The sequence below is a fragment of the Heptranchias perlo genome, chromosome 18 (assembly GCF_035084215.1).
Source record: "Heptranchias perlo isolate sHepPer1 chromosome 18, sHepPer1.hap1, whole genome shotgun sequence".
In the NCBI taxonomy this organism is placed as follows: domain Eukaryota; kingdom Metazoa; phylum Chordata; class Chondrichthyes; order Hexanchiformes; family Hexanchidae; genus Heptranchias; species Heptranchias perlo.
In genome coordinates, this window is record NC_090342.1 from 37,745,196 (window position 1) to 37,767,071 (window position 21,876).

The 21,876-nt window shown below is 41.5% G+C and overlaps 1 protein-coding gene across 9 annotated transcripts in view; it reads right to left on the minus strand.

Moving 5' to 3' along the window:
- LOC137334767 (serine/threonine-protein kinase WNK1-like) overlaps nucleotides 1-21,876 on the minus strand; it is a 183,211-nt gene that overhangs the window by 16,516 nt on the left and 144,819 nt on the right. For all 9 annotated transcript variants that reach the window (XM_067999712.1, XM_067999714.1, XM_067999713.1 and 6 more), the window contains 6 exons: nucleotides 21,263-21,358; nucleotides 14,366-14,438; nucleotides 10,931-11,079; nucleotides 3,151-3,842; nucleotides 575-777; nucleotides 295-489 (listed from right to left, as the gene is read on the minus strand). In XM_067999712.1, coding sequence (XP_067855813.1) covers nucleotides 295-489; nucleotides 575-777; nucleotides 3,151-3,842; nucleotides 10,931-11,079; nucleotides 14,366-14,438; nucleotides 21,263-21,358 — 1,408 coding nt within the window. The remainder of the gene's footprint in view (nucleotides 1-294; nucleotides 490-574; nucleotides 778-3,150; nucleotides 3,843-10,930; nucleotides 11,080-14,365; nucleotides 14,439-21,262; nucleotides 21,359-21,876) is intronic.

Genomic DNA, 21,876 nt, shown 5'->3' on the forward strand with positions numbered 1-21,876 from the left:
ATTTACTATGTTGCCAAGTTTTGTATCATCCACAAACTTTGAAATGTACTCCCTATACCCAAGTCCAAGTAATTTATACATAACAAGCAAAGCAATGGTCCTAATGCAGACCCCTGGGAAACCCCATTGCGTACTTCTCTCCAGTCAGAAAAACATAAGTTCACCACTACTTTCTGCCTCCTATCCCTTAACCTATTAATCTTGCATACATGCATTTCTACAACTGAGGTAGCAATTGTAAAATAGACAGAACTTGTAAGCCAGGAACTTTACATTAGTTAGCAAGATTCTTACCTTGTCCGGTACCAGAGACACTTTGTGCAGAAATCACCCCTTCACTGGTGTAAGCAGAATACAAATTTTCACTGGATGGTGAGGGTTTCAGCAACTGGCCTTGTGCAGAAACAGTGAATTCATGAGTACTTGGGGGCAGCAACAGCATCTGCTGTGGTGTCAACACTGAAGCAGTACTCTGATCAGTTAAGGACCCTGCAAATAGAACGCAGCTACATGACATCAACAGCAAACATTACTGTACAAAAAGCCATCACAATGGATGCAAGTCATCACCTACCGGAAAGCAATGGACTCTTGTGTCCCTGGGAACTGCTCCGACTGGATTTGCTGCTTTTTCCTTTGGTAGGTCTCCTACGACGTCCAGACAGGGGTGCTGCAGGTGGAATTATTACAGCAGGTGGTGCCTTACCCAATTTTATATAGAGTTCCTCGATCTCCTGCTTCTGTCGTGATTGCAACTCCTGAATCTCTTTCAAATGTCTGAAACAGATTGGTTTGGGATAGTGTACTATTTTGAGAAAGAGTGTTGGTTTTAAATGCTACATATTTTGTAGTATTTTGACTGAAATGATAAAAGATTTCAATAGGGTAGATACAGTCCCCACCACTTATAGCGGGTGCGTTCATATGAATGTGATTTGCCCATTATACGCAATGGCTAGTATAATGTGGTAGCACATAATCGCTCGACACTATCCACATCTCTCTGAACAGCTACCTGAACGAATCTTCTTACTGACGGACCCTAAGACCTGCCCAAGGACCACGATATCCACAGCGCCAACCTCAGCCTGGCCATCAGGAAACTGGAGGAGCGGGGAGCAGGACCCATCATTCAGAAACAAGTTATTACTAGGTAGAGCATTTCAGCAAGATCCAGAGAGGAGGGAAAAACACACAAAACTTAACTCCTTCAGCGAACTACCATTTAAACAACCCAAACACCTAATTAGGGCACTAAATTTCAGCTTCTGGGATTATTGTGCATATTTTTGTTAAATATAAATACATTTTTAAAAACATGCATCAGTTTATCATGTGTACTTCACTCATACAATATTACAGTTGCGTAAGCACAGCTATAATCTGCAACTTTGAAATTGACATTAATGCTAATGGTTGTTGCGTTTTAGCCAATATAAGTGTCAACCCATTTTAATCGTGGATGTTTTAAGTGGTGGGGATGGTACAGAGAAACAATTTTCTCTGGTGGGGGAAATCCAGAACAAGGGGAAATAATCTTAAAATTAGAGCTAGGCCAGTTAGAAGTGAAATTAAGAAGCACTTTTTCACACAAAGGGTAGTGGAAATCTGGAACTCTCTCTCCAAAAGGCTGTGGAAGCTGAATCAATTGAAATTTTCAAGGCTGAGATTGATCAGATTTTTGTTTGGTAATAGCATCAAGGGATATGGTGAAAAGGTGGGTAAATGGAGTTGATGTACAGATCAGCCATGATCTGATTGAATGGCAGAATAGGCTCGAGGGGCTCCTGTTCCTGTGTTCCACTACATTATTGCAATTTGCTATTTACAATTAGCCAAGCTGTTGCAGTAAAAATCTTTGTGAAGAGTATTTAACTCCAGAGCAACACAAAAAAGCACATTTTTTTAATCCAAGAAATACTTAGCAAATGCCGATGGATTGCAGCCAAAGGAGGAATTTTATTTCTCAGTTTTTGCCTCTCAGTCATTCTAGTGTATGGCCCTATATGTTCCAGCAGCAAAAAGTGGCCATTCCTCAGAAGTTTAGGATGGGGGAGGATCACAGTTGAGCCTGATCCTGTTCACACCCAATATTCACAAAGATGCACTTATGATCACATGATAATCAAGGGTGACAACCCAGAATGATTTTTTTCTTTCCTAACCCAGGTGCATTGTAGTCAACGACGTTGTGCCTGTTGCTGTCCCAGCTAAGATCAGCTAAATTCAGAGCATGTCAGAGACTAAACTTAGTCCATACTGCTTTGCACTATACCAGGTGGCACACTTACAAGGGAGTGGGGAACTGTTTTAACATTAAATTACCACCATATATTTGTGTATTAATCATTGGCAGCTTAAGGGTAAAATATATGGTTACACATTCTCCATGCCACCAAACTACTGCTGAGGAGGTGGTTCAAAATTAAGACTACAAAACCAAGCAGATCATTCAGCAGAACCAATAATAAACAAACGTCAGATTCCTGCAGTAAAAATCACTAGAATGACCCCTGTGATGTTTTATTGGCTATGGTATTGAGCTGTACAAACTAGGTTCAATCTGTATGCACTGTTTCGCTAATCTTAGTTGGGGAAGCAATAGAGACAATGCAATTGACTGCATTGCTCCTAAGCCAGGGAGAGAAAAAAATCATTCTGAATTGTTGCTCTACATTACTGGTCATAACTGCGTCTCCGTGAATCAGGGGACAGGACTGGGTTTGGCTGTGAAGCTCTCTCCCACAAAATGCAAAAAGTCTTTCAATCAAAATTGTTCATTTATTGCTACTGGAACTGTACTCCAGCATAATTTGTTCAAAAAGCAAAAAAAGTAGAAAATTTCCTCCTGAAGGCAAACCAACATATATTAAAAATTCACGTGTTGCACTTTAGTTGATTGCGGTTTGTATTAAGTATAAACTTTCGTATGCATGGAACAAGACACAAGTCTGAAAATCTCAATGCTGGAAAACATTCCATGCTCTAACAAACAGGTGATTATTCACAGATCAGATTTAACGTTACACCTTTTAACACTTGCAAAAATTTAATTTAACTGCTGGAAACTGGATTACATATATACATGTACGTTCAACTCGCCAGACAAATTTTGGAATTAGATCTAGAGAAAAGTAACCTGACACTCACTTGTCCCTCAATCGGTGTAGCTCTTTCCTCATATCTTCATCTTCAATTTCTGAATCATTATCACTGCTCATGTAGGAGGAATTAAATGAGTTGGTAAGGTTCTGTACAATGATGGTACCCTTGGATTCCGGTGATTGAGGAGAGACTGGACTCCCTGCACGATCAACCTGCGTTAGATCCAGTTTCTTTGAATAGGGCTGCTGTCCAGCTTCCGGTAGAACTGGTCCATTCGTGTGCAGATATTGCTCTGACCCAATTGATTCTTTTGGTGGTAAAATTTGATCTGAAGCTCCGTGATCTACTGGCACAGATGAAAGTACTGCTAATGGAACAGTACTCATAGGAACACAAGGAAAGCTGCCCTTGCCAGCTTCATAAGTAACCTCATCTTGTGTCCTTGCCACTGAAAAACGGCCAACAGTGTCTCGTCTTGTTGTGACCTGGAATCGTCCTATTTTTGCCTGCTGGGCTGGCTCCTGTTCTTGGTATGGTGGAGATTTACTGCGTTTGCTTTGAGTTATTGGTGCAGTATCCATCACATCTTCATGAATGACACGTTCAGAAGGTTTTACCACCGTACTTTCAGGACTGCTTCCAGAAAAGGAAGACTCATCTGAGACATGTTTCTGCTTACTCTCTCCCTGTTTATCATATGCTTCTTGATACAAGATATCATCTGTTGCAACAGAAACCTGCAAGGAAAGAAGTTACTTAGTGGTTCCCCAAATTGACTCTTTAAAAAAAACACGACTAGCTCAATTTTCTCAGGAAATCTTAATAGTAAATGCTTTAACTTTTGATCCTCATACATTTTGAAGTTGGAACATTATACGATCATACAACATTTACCTCTACCCCATTAAAATATTAATACGGCCCATGCAAATACTATCACACAGAACTGGTCACATTGAAAAATCAACAGCTCTATTTCAGAAAAATCGATGACAGGCTTTGGAGTTTCAATCACTCCAAGGATATGCTACAGTCATTCAAGACCCAGGAAATTCAGTGCCGTGCTTTAGGACAGGGAAAAAAGATGAGCCAGGATTCCCACCCTGACTCCCATCAAGTAAGCCCTTTTGGAAGTGTGCATTTTTTTCATTCGTTCATGGGATGTGGGCGTTGCTGGCAAGGACAGCATTTATTGTCCATCCCTAATTGCCCTTGAGAAGGTGGTGGTGAGCCGCCTTCTTGAACCACTGGAGTTCGTGTGGTGAAGGTTCTCCCACAGTACTGTTAGGTAGGGAGTTCCAGGATTTTGACCCAGCGACGATGAAGGAACGGCGATATATTTCTAAGTCAGTATGGTGCATGGCTTGTAGGGGAACGTGCAGGTGGTGTTGTTCCCATGTGCCTGCTGCCCTTGTCCTTCTAGGCAATAGAGGTCACAGGTTTGGGAGGTGCTGTCTAAGAAGCCTTGGCGAGTTGCTGCAGTGCATCCTGTAGATGGTACACACTGCAGCCACAGTGCTCTGGTGGTGAAGGGAGTGAATGTTTAGGATGGTGGATTGGGTGACAATCAAGCGGGTGCTTTGTCCTGGATGTATGGTTGTTGGTGAGGATAGGATCTGGCTCAGCTGTGATGCCCTATGTTTAAATAGCCAGCCACAATTCTATCTGATCAATAATAGAACAAAATTTTGGCCACCCTACATCAAAAAATGCCACACCTTACATTTACACCCACATGGCATTTTCTTTTCATTAGTATAAAAGTTTCTTAAACCAGTCTAAAAATCTACACTTTACTAGTTGATCATCTGTGATGTTGCACGGGGAATCAAGACCAAGTGTCGTCTTCAGATGAAAGGAGGTTAAAAGGCAGGGCAAAATTGGATCTGTGTGTGCAATGTAATTAAGTCCTCATTTTGAAGTCATACATTCCTTATTTTTATATTTCCATTCTAAATTCGTGCATCAATTATAATGAAAATGCTTGTGTAAACTTGTCACGTTGTAATTACACCTTCACACCAGTGAGACAATACAGTGCCTCCACTGGGGGGAGGGTGTAATTGAAGCATGAAAAGTTTACATTATAAATGTGAAGAGTCATTTATAATGGAAAAAATTGATATGCAGAGCACGCAGATTTAAGATTTTTTAATATATTATGAGTCAATTTCCTGTGGTGTTGTAAATGGGGAGTCAAGACAGAGTGTTGTCTTCATGTGAATTGGGGTTAGAAGCTGGGGGATAATTGGGCCAGGGTGTACCGATGTAATTTGGTCCCCAATTTAAAATCCAATTCTATCCTTATGTTTATATTTCCATTCTAAATTCCTATGTCCACATTCATAATGGAAATTTGTATGGGTGCAATTACTTCCCTCCTTCTCTGCATCTATCCGCTCCCTCTACTTGCCACTCTCTCTCTTTACCTACCTATCCCCCGCCTTTCTCTTCACCCCCACCTCTCTAACCCCTTCCTCATTTCAGTCTATTTCCCCCTCCCATCACTTACCCTTCCCCTCCACTTACTCCCTCCAGCTCCCCTCCTTCAACCCCTCTTCACTCCACCCACTCTCCCTCATGATTCATCCCTCTCTTCCACCGACCCTCTTTCCCTCTCGTCCATCTACCTTCTCTTTTTAACCCACCCTTTCAGCTCAATACAATTTCTGTTCATAGAACAGATAACAAAAGCTACAACAGGTGTGCAATTAGTAGTGTTTGTCTAACTATCTCGGACACAAATTGACAGAATACTTTTATCTCTTAAGCTTTTGAAATTTGTGGATTTGTTTTTCAAAATTATTTGAAGAAATGGTATTCAGCATTAAGATGAAGCTGAAGAAAAATACTGCACCAATGTAGCTTGTGTATACTGGGAAATTAAGTACACTGCACATGCTCAGACAGCACAATCCTTCTTCATCTCACAGGTCTGGGCAAAAATATCAAGTTCAAGGCCAGACACAAGAGACAATGCAATGGCTAAATGTAACCATATTATTGTGAAATAACTAAGTTTTGAACTTATTTTGTTTAAACCCTTATTTTGGTTACTGAGGGGAAAAAAAAAGACAGCAGCTGAAAACAAAATGTCTAAATAAGTGTCTTGGGACAACTTTGGGAACCTGATGGCCAGATTGCACAATCTAGAAACCAGATTGTGCAGAGTGGACCTCGGAATTTACAACGGAAAAAGTTAACACAAAGTGTGACAATTGGAAGTCATGTGGTGTAGACAGGAAGTGTATGCGGACCTAAGATTTTTAATCTGTTACAGATTCATTTAAAATCTTGGGTAAGATACAAACTGCCTATTATTTTTAATCAAGTTTTTCCATCAACATTTATCATTGTAAATTGCTATGGCAACATTTCCTATTCAACAAAGCCAAAGTGGCTTTGTGGTGTGGGAAGTCTCTCTCTTAACTCAGTCCCCATCTTGTATGTAATAAACACACATTTACCATGGGCAACATCACAGCCAATTTACTAATATAAACTAAATGCATTCAGATCAGGTGGCACATATTTGCAGGAAGTGTCTGGAATAACATTTGATAACTATCCATCATAACATAGATGGAAGTCCTCACTATTAACCAGCTTAAACACAAGATACTTACACAAGCCAGCAAAAAGGGCACTTATATGGACTTCTGGAAGTCAATTTGGAGGATGTTCATTATGGTGCTTAGATATTATGTTTTTAAATACATGGTATGATATTTTTGAACCTCACTAGCGAGCTGTTTGGGTGGTAGCCAAACAGCACATCATAAAGCAGGTTAAATTAATTTCGGTATACATTGTTTGAGAAGATGTGTGATCAATGTTGTACTGGGGTAATCTTATTGGTTAAGTTTAAACATATGATCCTCAATGGCAATTTAGCACAAAAGACTGTTTGTTTTGAAATATGCCATCTAATCCAAGAACATCTATTTAAAATTAACGAGAGTGCTCCCAGCATCACCTTCAGTTTAATCTTCAGAAAGCTGTGCTGATATTCATTTCTGCCAACTTGAATTAACCCCTTTGTCCGCCAGTAGGAATGGTGCCACCTAACATTTTCTTCTTGGGTGTGATTACTCAACTGTTTTGTTGGAGGACTCTCAAGAAGCCATCCACCTCATCAAGTTTGCACAGGTGTTTTTTCCACAAGGCACTTACTCTAATCCCACTCTCCTGCTTGCTCCTCATAACCTTTAATATGCTTTTTTTTTCATAGTATCATAGTATGGTACAGCACAGAAGGAGGCCATTCAGCCCATCGTACCTGTGCTGGCTCTTTGAAAGAGCTATCCAATTAGTCCCACGCCCCTGCTCGTCCCCCATAGCCCTGTAAATATTTCCCCTTCAAGTATTTATCCAATTCCGTTTTGAAAGTTACTATTGAATCTGTTTCCACCATCCTTTCAGGCAGCACATTCCAGATCATAGCAACGCGCGTAAAAAAAAGTTTCCTTAGTCGCCTCTGGTTCTTTTGCCAACCACTTTAAATCTGTGTCCTCTGGTTACTCACCCTTCTGCCACTGGAAACAGTTTTTGGTGATTCACTATTAAAACCGTTCATGATTTTGAACATCCAATCAAATCTCCTCTTAACCGTCTCTGCTCTAAAGGAGAACAACCCCAACTTCTCCAGTCTCTCCAAATAACTGAATCCCCTCATCCTGGTACCATTCTAGGAAATCTCTTCTGCACCCTCTCTAAGGCCTTGACATCCTTCCTAAGTGTGGTGCCTGGAATTGAACACAATACTCCAGCTGAGCCCTAACCAGTGTTTTCTAAAGGTTTAACATAACTTCCTTGCTTTTGTACTCTATGCCTCTATTAATAAAGCAAAGGATCCCATATGCTTTTTTAAGCCTTCTCAACTTGTCCTGCCACCTTCAAAGATTTGTGCACGGACAGGACACCCTCAGGTCTCTTTGTTCCTGCACTCCCTTTAAAATTGTGCTGTTTAGTTTATATTACCTCTCCTCATTCTTCCTATCAAAATGTATCCCTTCACACTTCTCTGATTTAAATTACATCTGCCATGTGTCTGCCCATTTCACAAGTCTGCCTATGTCTTCCTGAAGTCTGTTACTATCCTCCACATTGTTTACTACGGTTCCCAACTTCGTGTCATCTGCAAACTTTGAAATTATACCCTCTGTACCCAAGTCCAGGTCATTAATATATATCAAAGAGGGCAGTGGTCCTAATACTGACCCCTGGGGAACACCACTGTATACTTCCCCCTAGTCTGAAGTACAACCATTCACCACTACACTCTGCTTTCTGTCCCTTAGCTAATTTTGTATCCACGCTGCCACTGTCCCTTTAATCCCATGGGCTTTGCTAACAAGTACTTTATCAAATGCCTTTTGAAAGTCCATTTACACAGCATCAACCTCTTCCTTGCTTCATCAAAGAACTCAATCAAGTTAGTCAAACATGATTTTCCTTTAACAAATCCGTGCTGACTTTCATGTATTAGGCCATACTTTTCCATGTGCCAATTAATTTTGTCCCAGATAATTGTCTCGAGAAGTTTCCCCACCACTGACGTTGACTGGCCTGTAACTGCCGGCTTTATCCCTCGCCCCATTTTTGAACAGGGGTGTAACATTTGCAATCCGCCAGTCCTCTGCACCACTCCCATCTAAGGAGGATTGAAAGATTGCCAGAGCCTCCGCAATTTCCACCCTTACTTCCTTCGGCATTCTAGGATGCATCCCATCTGGACTGGGTGGCTTTTCTACTTTGAATACTGCCAACCTTTTAAGTAGTTCCTCTATCGCCAATATTGCTACTACCTCCTTCTTTACTGCTACATTGGCAGCATCCTCTTCTCTAGTGAAGGCCGATGCAAAGTATTCATGTAGTACCTCAGCCATATCCTCTGCCTTCACAAGTTAATCTTTTTTGCCCTACCCTTCCTTTGACTACCCGTTTACTATTTATGTTTATAAAAGACATTTGGGTTCCCTTTATTGTTAGCCACTAATCTAGTCTCATTATCTCTCTTTGCTCCTCATTTCCTTTTTTAAACCCCCTCTGTACTTTCTGTATTCAACTTAGTTCTCTACTATATTATGAATCTTACCTTTATCATAAGTCTCCTTTTTCTGCTTTATTTCAATCTATATCTAATTCTCGTTAAAGGAATTTGTGGACCCTACTTCGACAATGGTTTGAGGCAGAGAATTCCACATTTTAACCAGCCTGCATAAACAAAATTTTTCTAGCCTGCATTTTCAAATTTCTGCTCATTACATAAGAAATAGGAGCAGGAGTAGGCCAATCGGCCCCTCAAGCCTGCTCCGCCATTCAATAAGATCATGGCTGATCTGATCCTAACCTCAAATCTAAATTCATGTCCAATTTCCTGCCCGCTCCCTGTAACCCCCAATTCCCTTTACTTCTAGGAAACTGTCTATTTCTGTTTTAAATTTATTTAATGATGTAGCTTCCACAGCTTCCTGGGGCAGCAAATTCCACAGACCTACTACCCTCTGAGTGAAGAAGTTTCTCCTCATCTCAGTTTTGAAAGACCAGCTCCTTATTCTAAGATTATGCCCCCTAGTTCTAGTTTCACCCATCCTTGGGAACATCCTCACCGCATCCACCCGATCAAGCCCCTTCACAATCTTCTATGTTTCAATAAGATCGCCTCTCATTCTTCTGAACTCCAATGAGTAGAGTCCCAATCTACTCAACTTCTCCTCATATGTCCACCCCCTCATCCCCGGGATTAGCCGAGTGAACCTTCTTGTACTGCCTCGAGAGCAAGTATGTCTTTTCTTAAGTATGGACACCAAAACTGTATGCAGTCTTCCAGGTGCGGTCTCACCAATACCATCTCAACCACCAATGAAAACAATTTATCACCAATTATCTTATCATAACTCTTCATAATCTTAAAAGATCTCCATCAGGTTACCATTTCACTACCAAAACTCGTGAAAAAAGCAACAGTTTTCAAATCTCTTCATAACTGTAACCCTGGTGACATCCTACTGAATTTATGCTGCACCGTTTCCATTGCTTTTACATCCTTCATATAATGAATGAGGTGCCCAAACCAGAGTGCACATTTTTGGGAGACGTGGGAGACATCTGGTTTTATGCCCACATCCATAAACTGCTCCAAGTTCTACCAGGGAACAAAATAAGGGGTGAGTGATAGACAACAGGGATATACCACAGCAAAACTGGTCAATATTAAAAATTTTAAATGCACATTCCATCAGTAATTTTTAAGCAACTTCATTTTGGTCCTGCTTATTTTTCAAATATGTTGCCTGTAATTCCATCTCTTGCGACCAACATTTTTTTCCCCCAAGACTGGCTGGTCTCTGCCAGGACATTATCTACTCCTTTTCACCCTTTTCCAGAAAGCACACAAGTGTTGCTCAGGGACAGCACCATCCCACAGCAAGGATATTGGGTGCTGGGGGGTTATTGAGCGCAACATCATCATCCAGATTCCTGTTTGTTTTGCTTCCCTAACTGTTTAAAGAAAATATTTGTGTCATTTACCCACTAAATGGAAATGAAAGACAGAAATAAAACAATTAAGCTGCTTAAAGATTATATTTGGCAAATTTTTGTAGGGTTCTTGGTAATGGGACTAGCTGTTCAACATTATCTGAAAATGAAGTATAAAGCAATGAGTTGAAAGGTGGGTTGGTGGAAAAAAATACATCAATCTTGAAGCAGCATGCTGGAGATTTTTGTCAAATTGATATCCAGATTATGGCCCAACAAAAGCAATGTGTGGTATAAAACAGAATGCTTTAATCTCCTATAGTTTGCAATACTGAATTCTTACCTGGAAACGTCCCATTTTAACAACTCCGTTTCCAACACCAGCAATTGTAGTTGTGTTTGGCGCTATGGCACCTTCCTCGTGAGACCGTGACACCACCACAGGTCTGTCTTCTGAGGCAGTCATACTGTCACCTAGGTGTGGTACATGACCTTGAGTGGGGAAGAAGGGAGAAAAAAAATTAAACACTCTATAAAGCTCAGTTAGCCTAACATCAGTAGTGGGGAAAATGCTAGAGTCTATTATAAAGGATGTGATAACAGAACACTTGGAAGGCATTAACGGGATTGGACAAAGTTAACATGGGTTTATGAAAGGGAAATCATGCTTAACAAATCTAATGGAGTTTTTTGAGGAGGTAACTAGTAGAATAGATAGGGGAGAACCAGTGGATGTGGTGTACTTGGATTTTCAGACGGCTTTGGATAAGGTCCCACACAAGAGGTTAGTGTGCAAAATTAAAGCACATGGGATTGGGGGGGGGGAATATATTGGCATGGATTGAGAATTGGTCGACAGACAGGAAACAGAGAGTAGGAATAAACGGGTCTTTTTTCGGGTGGCAGGCAGTGACTAGTGGGGTACCGCAGGCATCAGTGCTTGGGCCCCAGCTATTCACATTATAAATCAATGATTTGGATGAGGGAACTGAATGTAACATTTCCAACCTTGCAGACGACACAAAGCTGGGGTGGAATGTGAGCTGTGAGGAGGATGCAAAGAGGCTCCAATGTGATTTCGGTAAGTTGGGTGAGTGGGCAAGAACATGGCAGATGCAGTATAATGTGGATAAATGTGAGGTTATCCACTTTGGTTGTAAAAACGGAAAGACAGATTATCTGAATGGTGATAAATTAGGAAAAGGGGAGGTGCAACGAGATCTTGATGTCCTTGTACACCAGTCGCTGAAAGCGAGCATTCAGGTGCAGCAAGCAGATAGGAAGGCGAATGGTATGTTGGCGTTCATTGCAAGGGGATTTGAGTCCAGGAACAGGGATTTCTTACTGCAGTTGTACAGGGCCTTGGTGAGACCACATCTGGAGTATTGTGTGCAGTTTTGGTCTCCTTATCTGAGGAAGGATGTCCTTGCTATGGAGGGAGTGCAACAAAGGTTTACCAGACTGATTCCTGGGATGGCAGGACTGACGTATGAGGAGAGACTGGTTCGACTAGGCCTATATTCATTACAGTTTAGAAGAATAAGAGGTGATCTCATCGAAACATAAAATTCTAACAGGACTAGACAGACTAGATGCAGGAAGATGTTCCCGATGGCTGGGGAATCCAGAACCAGGGGTCACAGTCTCAGGATACGGGGTATGCCATTTAGAACTGAGATGAGGAGAAATTTCTTCACTCAGAGGATGGTGAACCTGTGGAATTCTCTACCACAGAAGGCAGTGCAGGCCAAGTCATTAAATATATTCAAGAAGGTGATAGATATATTTCTTAATGCTAAAGGGATCAAGGGATATGGGGAAAAAGCAGGAACAGGATACTGAGATAGATGATCAGCCATGATCATTTTGAATGGCGGAGCAGGCCCAAAGAGCCTACTCTTGCTCCTATTTTCTATGATTCTATGAAAAATACATTTATAAATTAGATTAACTCAAAACTAGATTCAGATCACGTGGTAGAGTAGATTCAAAATACTATTGCTCATTATTAGAGCTTTCAAAATTGGACTGGTTTATTTTATTATTCGAACAAACAAATTAAATGAGGAAAAACACTCTGAACGTCTATCTGTGTCTGACAGCTATTATCAATTAAAATGTTTACATTTTCAAACTGTCAGCATAATATAGGTGATAATCAGGCACTTTTGACAGTCAAGACAAGACAAATGATAATCAAGAGAAATAATGAGAGACAGTTTGCTTCAAATTTCAAGATTTTTTTTGAAAAATGAACTCCAAGTACAATGAAGAGTGACTTTTTTTTAAGCTTTATGCACTTTCTGAAGTCCATGGCACCACACAGCACTCCACAACTAATTGAAAAAGTATTTGATTTCTTTTCCTATGTTGCTCAAGTTACAATGATGGATAAATTTAAGAATTGCATTTCAGAGTATCATAGTAGGTACAGCATAGGAGGCGGCCATTTGGCGCATCGTGCCTGTGCCGGCTCTTTGAAAAAGCTATCCAATTAGTCCCATTTCCCTGCGCTTTCCCCATAGTCCTGTCAATTTTTTCCTTCAAGTATTTATCCAATTCCTTTTTGAAAGCTAGTACTGACTCTGCTTCTACCACTCTTTCAGGCTGTGCATTCCTGATCATTGCAACTCGCTGTGATAAAAAAATGTTTCCCCATGTCGCCTCTGGCTTTTTTGCCGATCACCTTAAATCTGTGTCCTCTGGTTATCGACCCTTCTGCCACTGTAAACAGTTTCTTCTTGTTTACTCTATCAAAACCATTCATGATTTTGAACATCTCTATCAAATCTCCCCACAACCTTCTCTGCTCTAAAGAGAACAACCCCCAACTTCTCCAGTCTCTCCACATAACTGAAGTCCCTCATCCCTGGTACCATTCCAGTAAATCTCTTTTGCACCCTCTCTAAGGCCTTGACATCTTTCCTGAAGTGTGGTGCCAGAATTGACCACAATACTCCAACTGAGGCCTAACCAATGTTTAATAAAGGTTTAGCATAACTTTCTTGCTTTTATACTATACCCCTCTATTAATCAAGTCCAAGATCTCATGCTTCTTTAACAGCCTTCTCAACTTGTCCTGCCACCTTCAAAGATTTGTGTAAATGTGCACCCCCAGGTCTCTCTTTTCCTGTATCCCCTTTAAAATTCAACCATTTAGTTCATATTGCCTCTCCTTATTCTTCCTACCAAAATGCATCACTTCACACTTCTCTGCATTAACTTTCATCTGCCATGTGTCTGCCCATTTCACCAGTCTGTCTACATCCTACTGAAGTCTGTTGCGATCTGCATTCTTTACTACATTTCTCAGTTTTGTGTCACCAGCAAACTTTGAAATTATATCCTCTATACTCAAGTCCAGGTCATTATCAGCACTAGCTGATCAGGATAGAGCTTGGACTAGTTGCAGACGTGCATCAATATTAAAAATAACTATCAATCCAGTGAATCTACATTTGACTTATTTTTCAAAATTCATATTTGAATCTTAAGTTTTCATTAATAGCTGCACATGAATGAAAAAAATATTTTCAAGCCTTGTTTCACTCAGTACAAAAGGCCACAGTCTTGTTACATACACTACTCATCCATTACACACTTTTTACACTCAGTAACTGTGGTTAATTCATAATCTCTACACAAAAATCCTTTGATTAGATCCAGCTGAATGATAACATTTTTGATGAGTGGCAGTAATCCATTACAACATTACAGAAGACTTGTTTTCCCTGCAAGGAGTACTGTAGGATGTAGCCCATTTCAGTAAATTCTTTACCTTCACCAGGCAGGCCTGTTGTTGTAAAGCTCTGTCCAGCAGGCACCATCGACCCATTCACTGGAACCACACCCTGTGATAACAGGAAAAAAGGATAAATTAATGAAGACTTAGCAGCCTAAAATCAGTCTTCCTCCTCAGAAGACTAACACGGGACGCAACCAACAGAGCACCCTTCGTCGTCCAGTACTTCCCCGGAGCGGAGAAACTACGCCATGTTCTCCGCAGCCTTCAACATGTCATCAATGACGACGAACACCTCGCTATGGCCATCCCCACACCTCCACTACTCGCCTTTAAACAGCCACCCAACCTCAAACAGACCATCGTTCGCAGCAAATTACCCAGCTTTGAGGAGAACAGCGTCCACGACACCACACAACCCTGCCACGGTAACCTCTGCAAGACATGCCAGATCATCGACACAGATACCACCATCACACGAGAGGACACCACCCACCAGGTGCACAGTTCATACTCCTGTGACTCGGCCAACGTTGTCTACCTCATACGTTGCAGGAAAGGATGCCCCAGAGCATGGTACATTGGCGAGACCATGCAGACACTGCGACAACGGATGAACAGACACCACGCAACAATCGCCAGACAGGAGGGTTCCCTCCCAGTCGGGGAACACTTCAGCAGTCAAGGACATTCAGCCACCGACCTTTGGGTAAGTGTACTCCAAGGCGGCCTTCGAGACACACGACAACGCAAAATCGTCGAGCAGAAATTGATAGCCAAGTTCTGCACCCATGAGGACGGCCTCAACCGGGATCTTGGGTTCACGTCACGCTACACGTAACCCCACCAGCGAACAAAAGTTATCTATTTTTAATATAACGGGTCATTTGCTGTCTTTCTCTTCCTTCCGGATGTTTCTATGTTTCTGCCTCTCTCTCTATTTTTTTTGGTTGTTTATATATTCGGTGGCCCTGTAGGTAACACCTCTCTGAACACTTTGATTGCCTTGGCAACGGACAGTTGGAAAGACTATCTGTAATCACCAGGTATTGTTCTGTGATTTATAAATGCGAAAGGTTCGAGGATTTCTTGACATTCACCTGAGGAAGGAGGAAGCCTCCAAAAGCTTGTGATTTTCAAATAAAATTGTTGGACTATAACTTGGTGTTGTAAAATTGTTTACTAAAATCAGTATGTTTGATTTGTACTAATTTACCTATTCTGCTTACATTTCCATGTCAGCTGTAGTAATTTGAAGACTCACTTTTGCGCTGCTTTGGAGAGTTAGCACAAAGTGACATAACGTACAGGGCAAAACACACTGGAGTCACGAGTGTGTACATTACCAGGCCATCTCTTTGGCTGAAGTCTGCATCCCAGTATGTTCCCCATTTGTACCATAGCTTTTTGTGTTCAAGTGAGCTTTTGTTATGCTCCATGGAGCCAGTGGAGCTTGGTGTGGATGAGTTATGATTGTGCACATAAGTACTCGGGCACGGAATTCTGGATTGGACGAAGGGTGGAGGTGCATTTGAGAAAACAATGTTTGAGGTGAGAAAGACGTGGAAAAGGGCATCAGTAGTGGTGGTGTGAGATAGTGACACAAGTGGACAATGATCTGGAGGTGGAAGATAACTGTCTTGCCAACAGACCAGTTGTATGGTTTAAAATTCAGCTTAGCATGGAGAAGAATATTGAAGCTGAACACCATCATGTTCAGCTCCAATAGTCAGCCAAAAAAGTTGATAAGATTGGAGCCAGAGGCACACAGATGCTGGCAAGAGCCAAACAAGTTGCTTTCAGTTTTGCCTATGTTGAGTTTTGGGATATTTTGGCTGGCTGACAGGCTGTTGGATTGTATAGTAACAGCTCTGAGGTTAACGATACTGGTTGAGAAGTAAAGCTGGATGGAACATACATGTGGAAATAGCAAGAGAAACCATTGGAGGAAATGTAGTGTTTATGCTGGGACAGTAATGAGAAAGAGACAGCGAGGTGGACAATAGAGGAGGTGGTGGAGGAGAATGAAATGAATAACAGTGTTAAAGGCAATAGAAAAGTTGAGGAAGAACAAGTTGCGGTCACAGTCAGGCAGGATATTATTGCTGACTTTCATCAGTGCAGTCTTGGCCTTATGGGCAGGCTGGAAAACTGGATAGGAAGGAATCGATCGGGGATTGATGAAAGAGCTGAGCCAATGGCACATTCAAGAACTTGAAAGAAAGAGAAGGTTAGAGATAAGGCAGTTGACATGATGGAGGCGAGGATGGATCTTTTAAGAAATGGGTGTTGACTGTGGTTTTCAAAGAGATGGAAGCAGTGCTCAAGGATATGGAGAAGTTGACAACTTTAGCAAGCAGGAGGTCAAGATTATGAATGTATAGAGTGAGAAATGGGCATTCCGCCCAGTCAGCTTGTTCCTGCCACAAAACATACACAATTTGCCCATCATGGACTACTATCCAACTTATTAAATCCCCAGATGGAAGTGACCAAAAGGCAAAAAAAACCATGACAATAAAACTCTTGATGCTAGAATAATGTAGCAAAACTCCAGGATATCAATTTAACATTAAAACCTACATCATTCAACCCTGTATTCCATAAATAATGTTTTGATGGTCATAGTAGCACTGAAATAGCATCTATGGGCTATTTTTTTTTTTTTACACACACTAAAAAGAGACATCAGAGCTTGACTGTAACTTCACTTGTTCAGGGTTGAACTCAAGGCAATTATTAAATCTAAAACAAAGCCTCTGCAGAATGTAAAAAGAGCTAAGCTCCGATTCTAGTAAATAGGTACTTATCACCCAATATGACTGCAAGACACAGGAATAGTACCACATGGAATCCACACAATGTTTGACAACACCAAGGTGGTCTCAGCAAATGAAGCAATCAAGCAACAAACCATGACCAGTGCTTAGTCCACTAAACTTTAAACACCTGTTCCAAGGTCGTAATCACATTGCGTGCAAATCCATGGTCATCATCTTGCTCAATTTTTAATTGCATTTACATATAATTTCTTTTACAGTGATGTAGTCATGTCTGAGTTTATCCCAGAGGTAATCAGACTGCACCATAGACTAATCCTAGTACAAACTACCACATATCAGCATGAAATTTCTCTTTTCTCGTCACACTGCTTTAGATTTTCATGGTATCAGTACTTTGCCAACCAGGTCATTAGATAGCAGAGACCAGTATGAGCCTACCTAAGCCACTCCAATGACAAATAAACCCTGCTATAAATTATTTCTTCAATAAGTAGGGTGGAAGCAAATGAGGAAATTTTTATATTGCAATAAGTTTTCCAAGAGACTTGCAGCTTTGTAGACTGAATATAAGGAGTTAGGAAATAAGTTAAAAAGCAGGACCTCAAGGGTAGTAATCTCAGGATTACTCCCAGTGCCACGTGCCAGTGAGTATAGGAATAGGAGAATAGACCAGATGAATGCGTGGCTGGAGGGTTGGTGCAGGAGGGAGGGATTTAGGTTCCTGAGGAATTGGGACCGATTCTGGGGAAGGTGGGACCTGTACAAGCCGGACAGGTTGCACCTCAACAGATCCGGGACTAATAACCTCGCAAGGGGGTTTGCTACTGCTGTTGGGGAGGGTTGAAACTCGAGTGGCAGGGGGATGGGAACCTGAGCGGAGAGTCAGAAGAGAGTAAAGTTGAAAGCAGCGAGAGGGGAGGACACAGGGGAAATTTACAATACAAATAGTAGTTCAAGAACAAGTGAAAGGGAAAAGTGGACAGCAGCAGAAAGTGTACTTTAGGCACTACAGATAAAGTGAAAACTAGAAGGTGTAAAGCGATCAACCCAGCATCAAAGCTGAAGGACAGGCTTCGGTGTGTGGCCCAACTAGGAGCTCTATATACAAACGCACGTAGTATAAGGAATAAATTAAATGAACTGCAGGCACAAATTCAAATTGGAGGGTATGACATGACAGCTATCACTGAGACATGGCTGCAGGATGGTCAGGATTGGGAACTAAATATACCAGGTTATAAGGTCTACAGGAGAGACAGGGAAAATGGAAGAGGGGGAGGAATAGCCTTAGTGATTAGAGATGAAATCACTTCAATAATAAATGAGAGTTAAGCAGCCAACAGAGACCTTATGGGTTGAATTGAGAAATAAGAAAGGATCTAAGACTATAGTGGGAGTTGTGTATAGGACCCCCGGCAGCAGCTCTGAAGTGCTAGATTGTATAAATGCAGAGATTAGACAAGCGTGTAAGAAAGGCATAATGGTCTTAATGGGGGACTTTAACCTTCACATAAATTGAGAAAAGCAGACTAGCAACTGTCAGAAAGGTAGTGAATTTCTTGAGTGTGTCCGGGATAGTTTTCTACAGCAGTATGTCCTCGAGGCAACAAGGGGGCAAGTCGTACTAGATTTAGTAATGAGTAATGAACCAGATTTAGTTAACAGCTTAACTGTGAACATCTATCCAATAGCGATCATAACATGATCGAGTTCGATGTAGTGTTTGAAAGGGAAAAAAGTGAGTCAGCTGCTAAGATTCTAGACTTGGGTAAGGCCGACTTCAATGGGAAGAGACAGAGACTGTCCACAGTAAACTGGGCAAATCTGTTAATGGGTGAAACGACTGATGATCAGTGGGAAATGTTTAAAGAAACATTTAACGTGATACAGAACTGGTTTATACCCCTTAGGGGCAAGAACTCTACTTGCCAAAAAAGACAGCCATGGACAACTAAAGAGGTAAGGGACAGTATAAGACATAAGGAAAGGGCATACAAAAAGGCAAAAATGGCATGGATCCTGGCGAATGGGAAAGATACAAAGATCAACAAAGGGTCACAAAACAGATAGTAAGAGCTACAAAAAGAGAGTATGAAAAGAAACTTGCAAGGGATATCAAAACCAATACGAAGAACTTTTATCGTTATATGAAGAAAAAGAGAGTGGTCAGGAGCAGCGTTGGCCCCTTTAAAAACTGAAAGTAAGGATATTGTCATTGACAATGGGAAAATGGCAGACATGTTGAATAATTACTTTGCGTCAGTATTTACAGTAGAAAGAGAGGATAGCATGCCGGAAATCCAAAGAAAACTAATATTGAATCGGGGACAGGGGCTCAATAAAATTAACATAAGTAAAACAACAGTAATGAAGAAAATAATAGTACTAAAAAGAGTGACAAATCCCCAGGACCAGATGGTTTCCATCCCAGGGTTTTAAAGGAAGTAGGTGAGCACATTGCAGATGCCCTAACTATAATCTTTCAAAGTTCTATAGATTCAGGAACTGTCCCTCTGGATTGGAAAATTGCACATGTCACTCCGCTTTTTAAGAAAGGAGAGAGGGGGAAACCAGAGAATTATAGACCAGTTAGCCTAACATCTGTTGTGGGGAAAATGCTGGGGTCTATAATTAGGGATAGGGTGACTGAACACATTGAAAATTTTCAGTTAATCGGAGAGCCAGCAGGGATTTGTGAAAGATAGGTCGTGCCTGACAAACCTGATTGAATTTTTTGAAGAGGTGACTGAAGTAGTGGACAGGGGAATGTCAATTGATGTTATTTATATGGACTTCCAGAAGGCATTTGATAAAGTCCCAAATAGAAGAGACTGTGAGCTAAGATAGAAGCCCATGGAATCGAGAAAAAAGTATGGACTTGGTTAGGAAGTTGGCTGAGCGAAAGGCGACAAGACAGTAGGGATAATGGGTAGGTACTCACATTGGCAGGATGTGACTAGTGGAGTCCCGCAGGGATCTGTCTTGGGGCCTCATTTATTCACAATATTTATTAACGACTTAGATGAAGGCATAGAAAGTCTCATATCTAAGTTTGCCGATGACACAAAGATTGGTGGCATTGTAAGCAGTGTAGATGAAAACATAAAATTACAAAGGGATATTGATAGATTAGGTGAATGGGCAAAACTGTGGCAAATGGAATTCAATGTAGACAAATGTGAGGTCATCCACTTTGGATCAAAAAAGGATAAAACAGGGTACTTTCTAAATGGTAAAAAGTTAAAAACAGTGGATGTCCAAAGGGACTTAGGGGTACAGGTGCATAGATCATTGAAGTGTCATGAACAGGTGGAGAAAATAATCAAGGCGGCAAATGGAATGCTGGCCTTTATATCTAGAGGACTAGAGTAGAAGGGGGCAGAAGTTATGCTGCAGCTATACAAAACCCTGGTTAGACCGCACCTGGAGTACTGTGAGCAGTTCTGGGCACTGCACCTTCGGAAGGACATATTGGCCGGTTTACTAGAATGATGCGTCGGTTTACTAGAATGATGCCCGGACTTCAAGGGTTAAGTTACGAGGTGAGATTACACGAATTGGGGCTGTATTCTCTGGAGTTTCGAAGGTTAAGGGGTGATCTGACTGAAGTTTAAGATATTATGGGGAACAGACAGGGTGGATAGAGAGAAACTATTTCCACTGGTTGGGGATTCTAGGACTAGGGGGCACAGTCTAAAAATTAGAGCCAGACTTTTCAGGAGTGAGATTAGAAAACACTTCTGCACACAAAGGGTGGAAGAAGTTTGGAATTCTTCCGGAAACAGCAATTGATGCTAGCTCAATTGCTAATTTTAAACCTGAGATAGATAGCTTTTTGCCAACCAAAGGTATTAAGGTATTAAGGGATATGGGCCAAAGGCAGGTATATGGAGATAGATTCACAGATCAGTCATGATCTTATCGAATGGCGGAGCGGGCTCGAGGGGCTGAATGGCCTACTCCTGTTCCTATGAACAGCAGGTGAAGCCAATTTAATACTGCTCAATTACTTTAAAAGTATTCTCTCACTGCAGTGCTGCTGTGTCCCAAATTTACCCCGACCTTGGCTAAACTCTCTCTAACAAAGTCAAGAATTCAAACCACACTACCAGAACTTAAAAAGTTGGTCATGTAATACCCTGACACTCACCTGCATTGAAGTGATAGCAACTGGTACATTTGTCACAGTCTCTGGACTCAGGGTGCGTCTCAATTGGGCATCCAAAGTGTCCAACGGTTGTTGTGACTGAAGGACAACAGAAGTTTTTCTAAGTTAGTTATCCATGGATTCACACCTCAATCCATAGCCTTTACCTCTTCCCCAAAAACAAAAGCTCATTTCCAATACTCATTAATATTTCAACTGAAGTTTTATTGCAGCTGCAGATAAAATTTACCCAGAGGTACTGCAGAGTACAAGGATAAACCTCCTAAATAAAGAAGCTCAAAGCACTAAATTTCTAGTATCATTACACAAACAAAATGCGGTCAATACTGCTTCCTTCTTTTAAATGTACTGATTGAAGCTCAAACCAACCGTCTTGCCCATCACTGGGAGTGGGGGAGGGAGGGGAAGATGAAGAGGTCAGAGGAGGTATTGCCCTGAATTAGTCATGCAGTTCCTAGCTGCTGGCTCAACAGTAGCATCAAGTGTTGGGCAAGCTTCTTACCACACACGCCCCCCCCCCCCACACACACACGCCCCCCCCCCCCACACACACACGCCCCCCCCCCCCACACACACACGCCCCCCCCCCCCACACA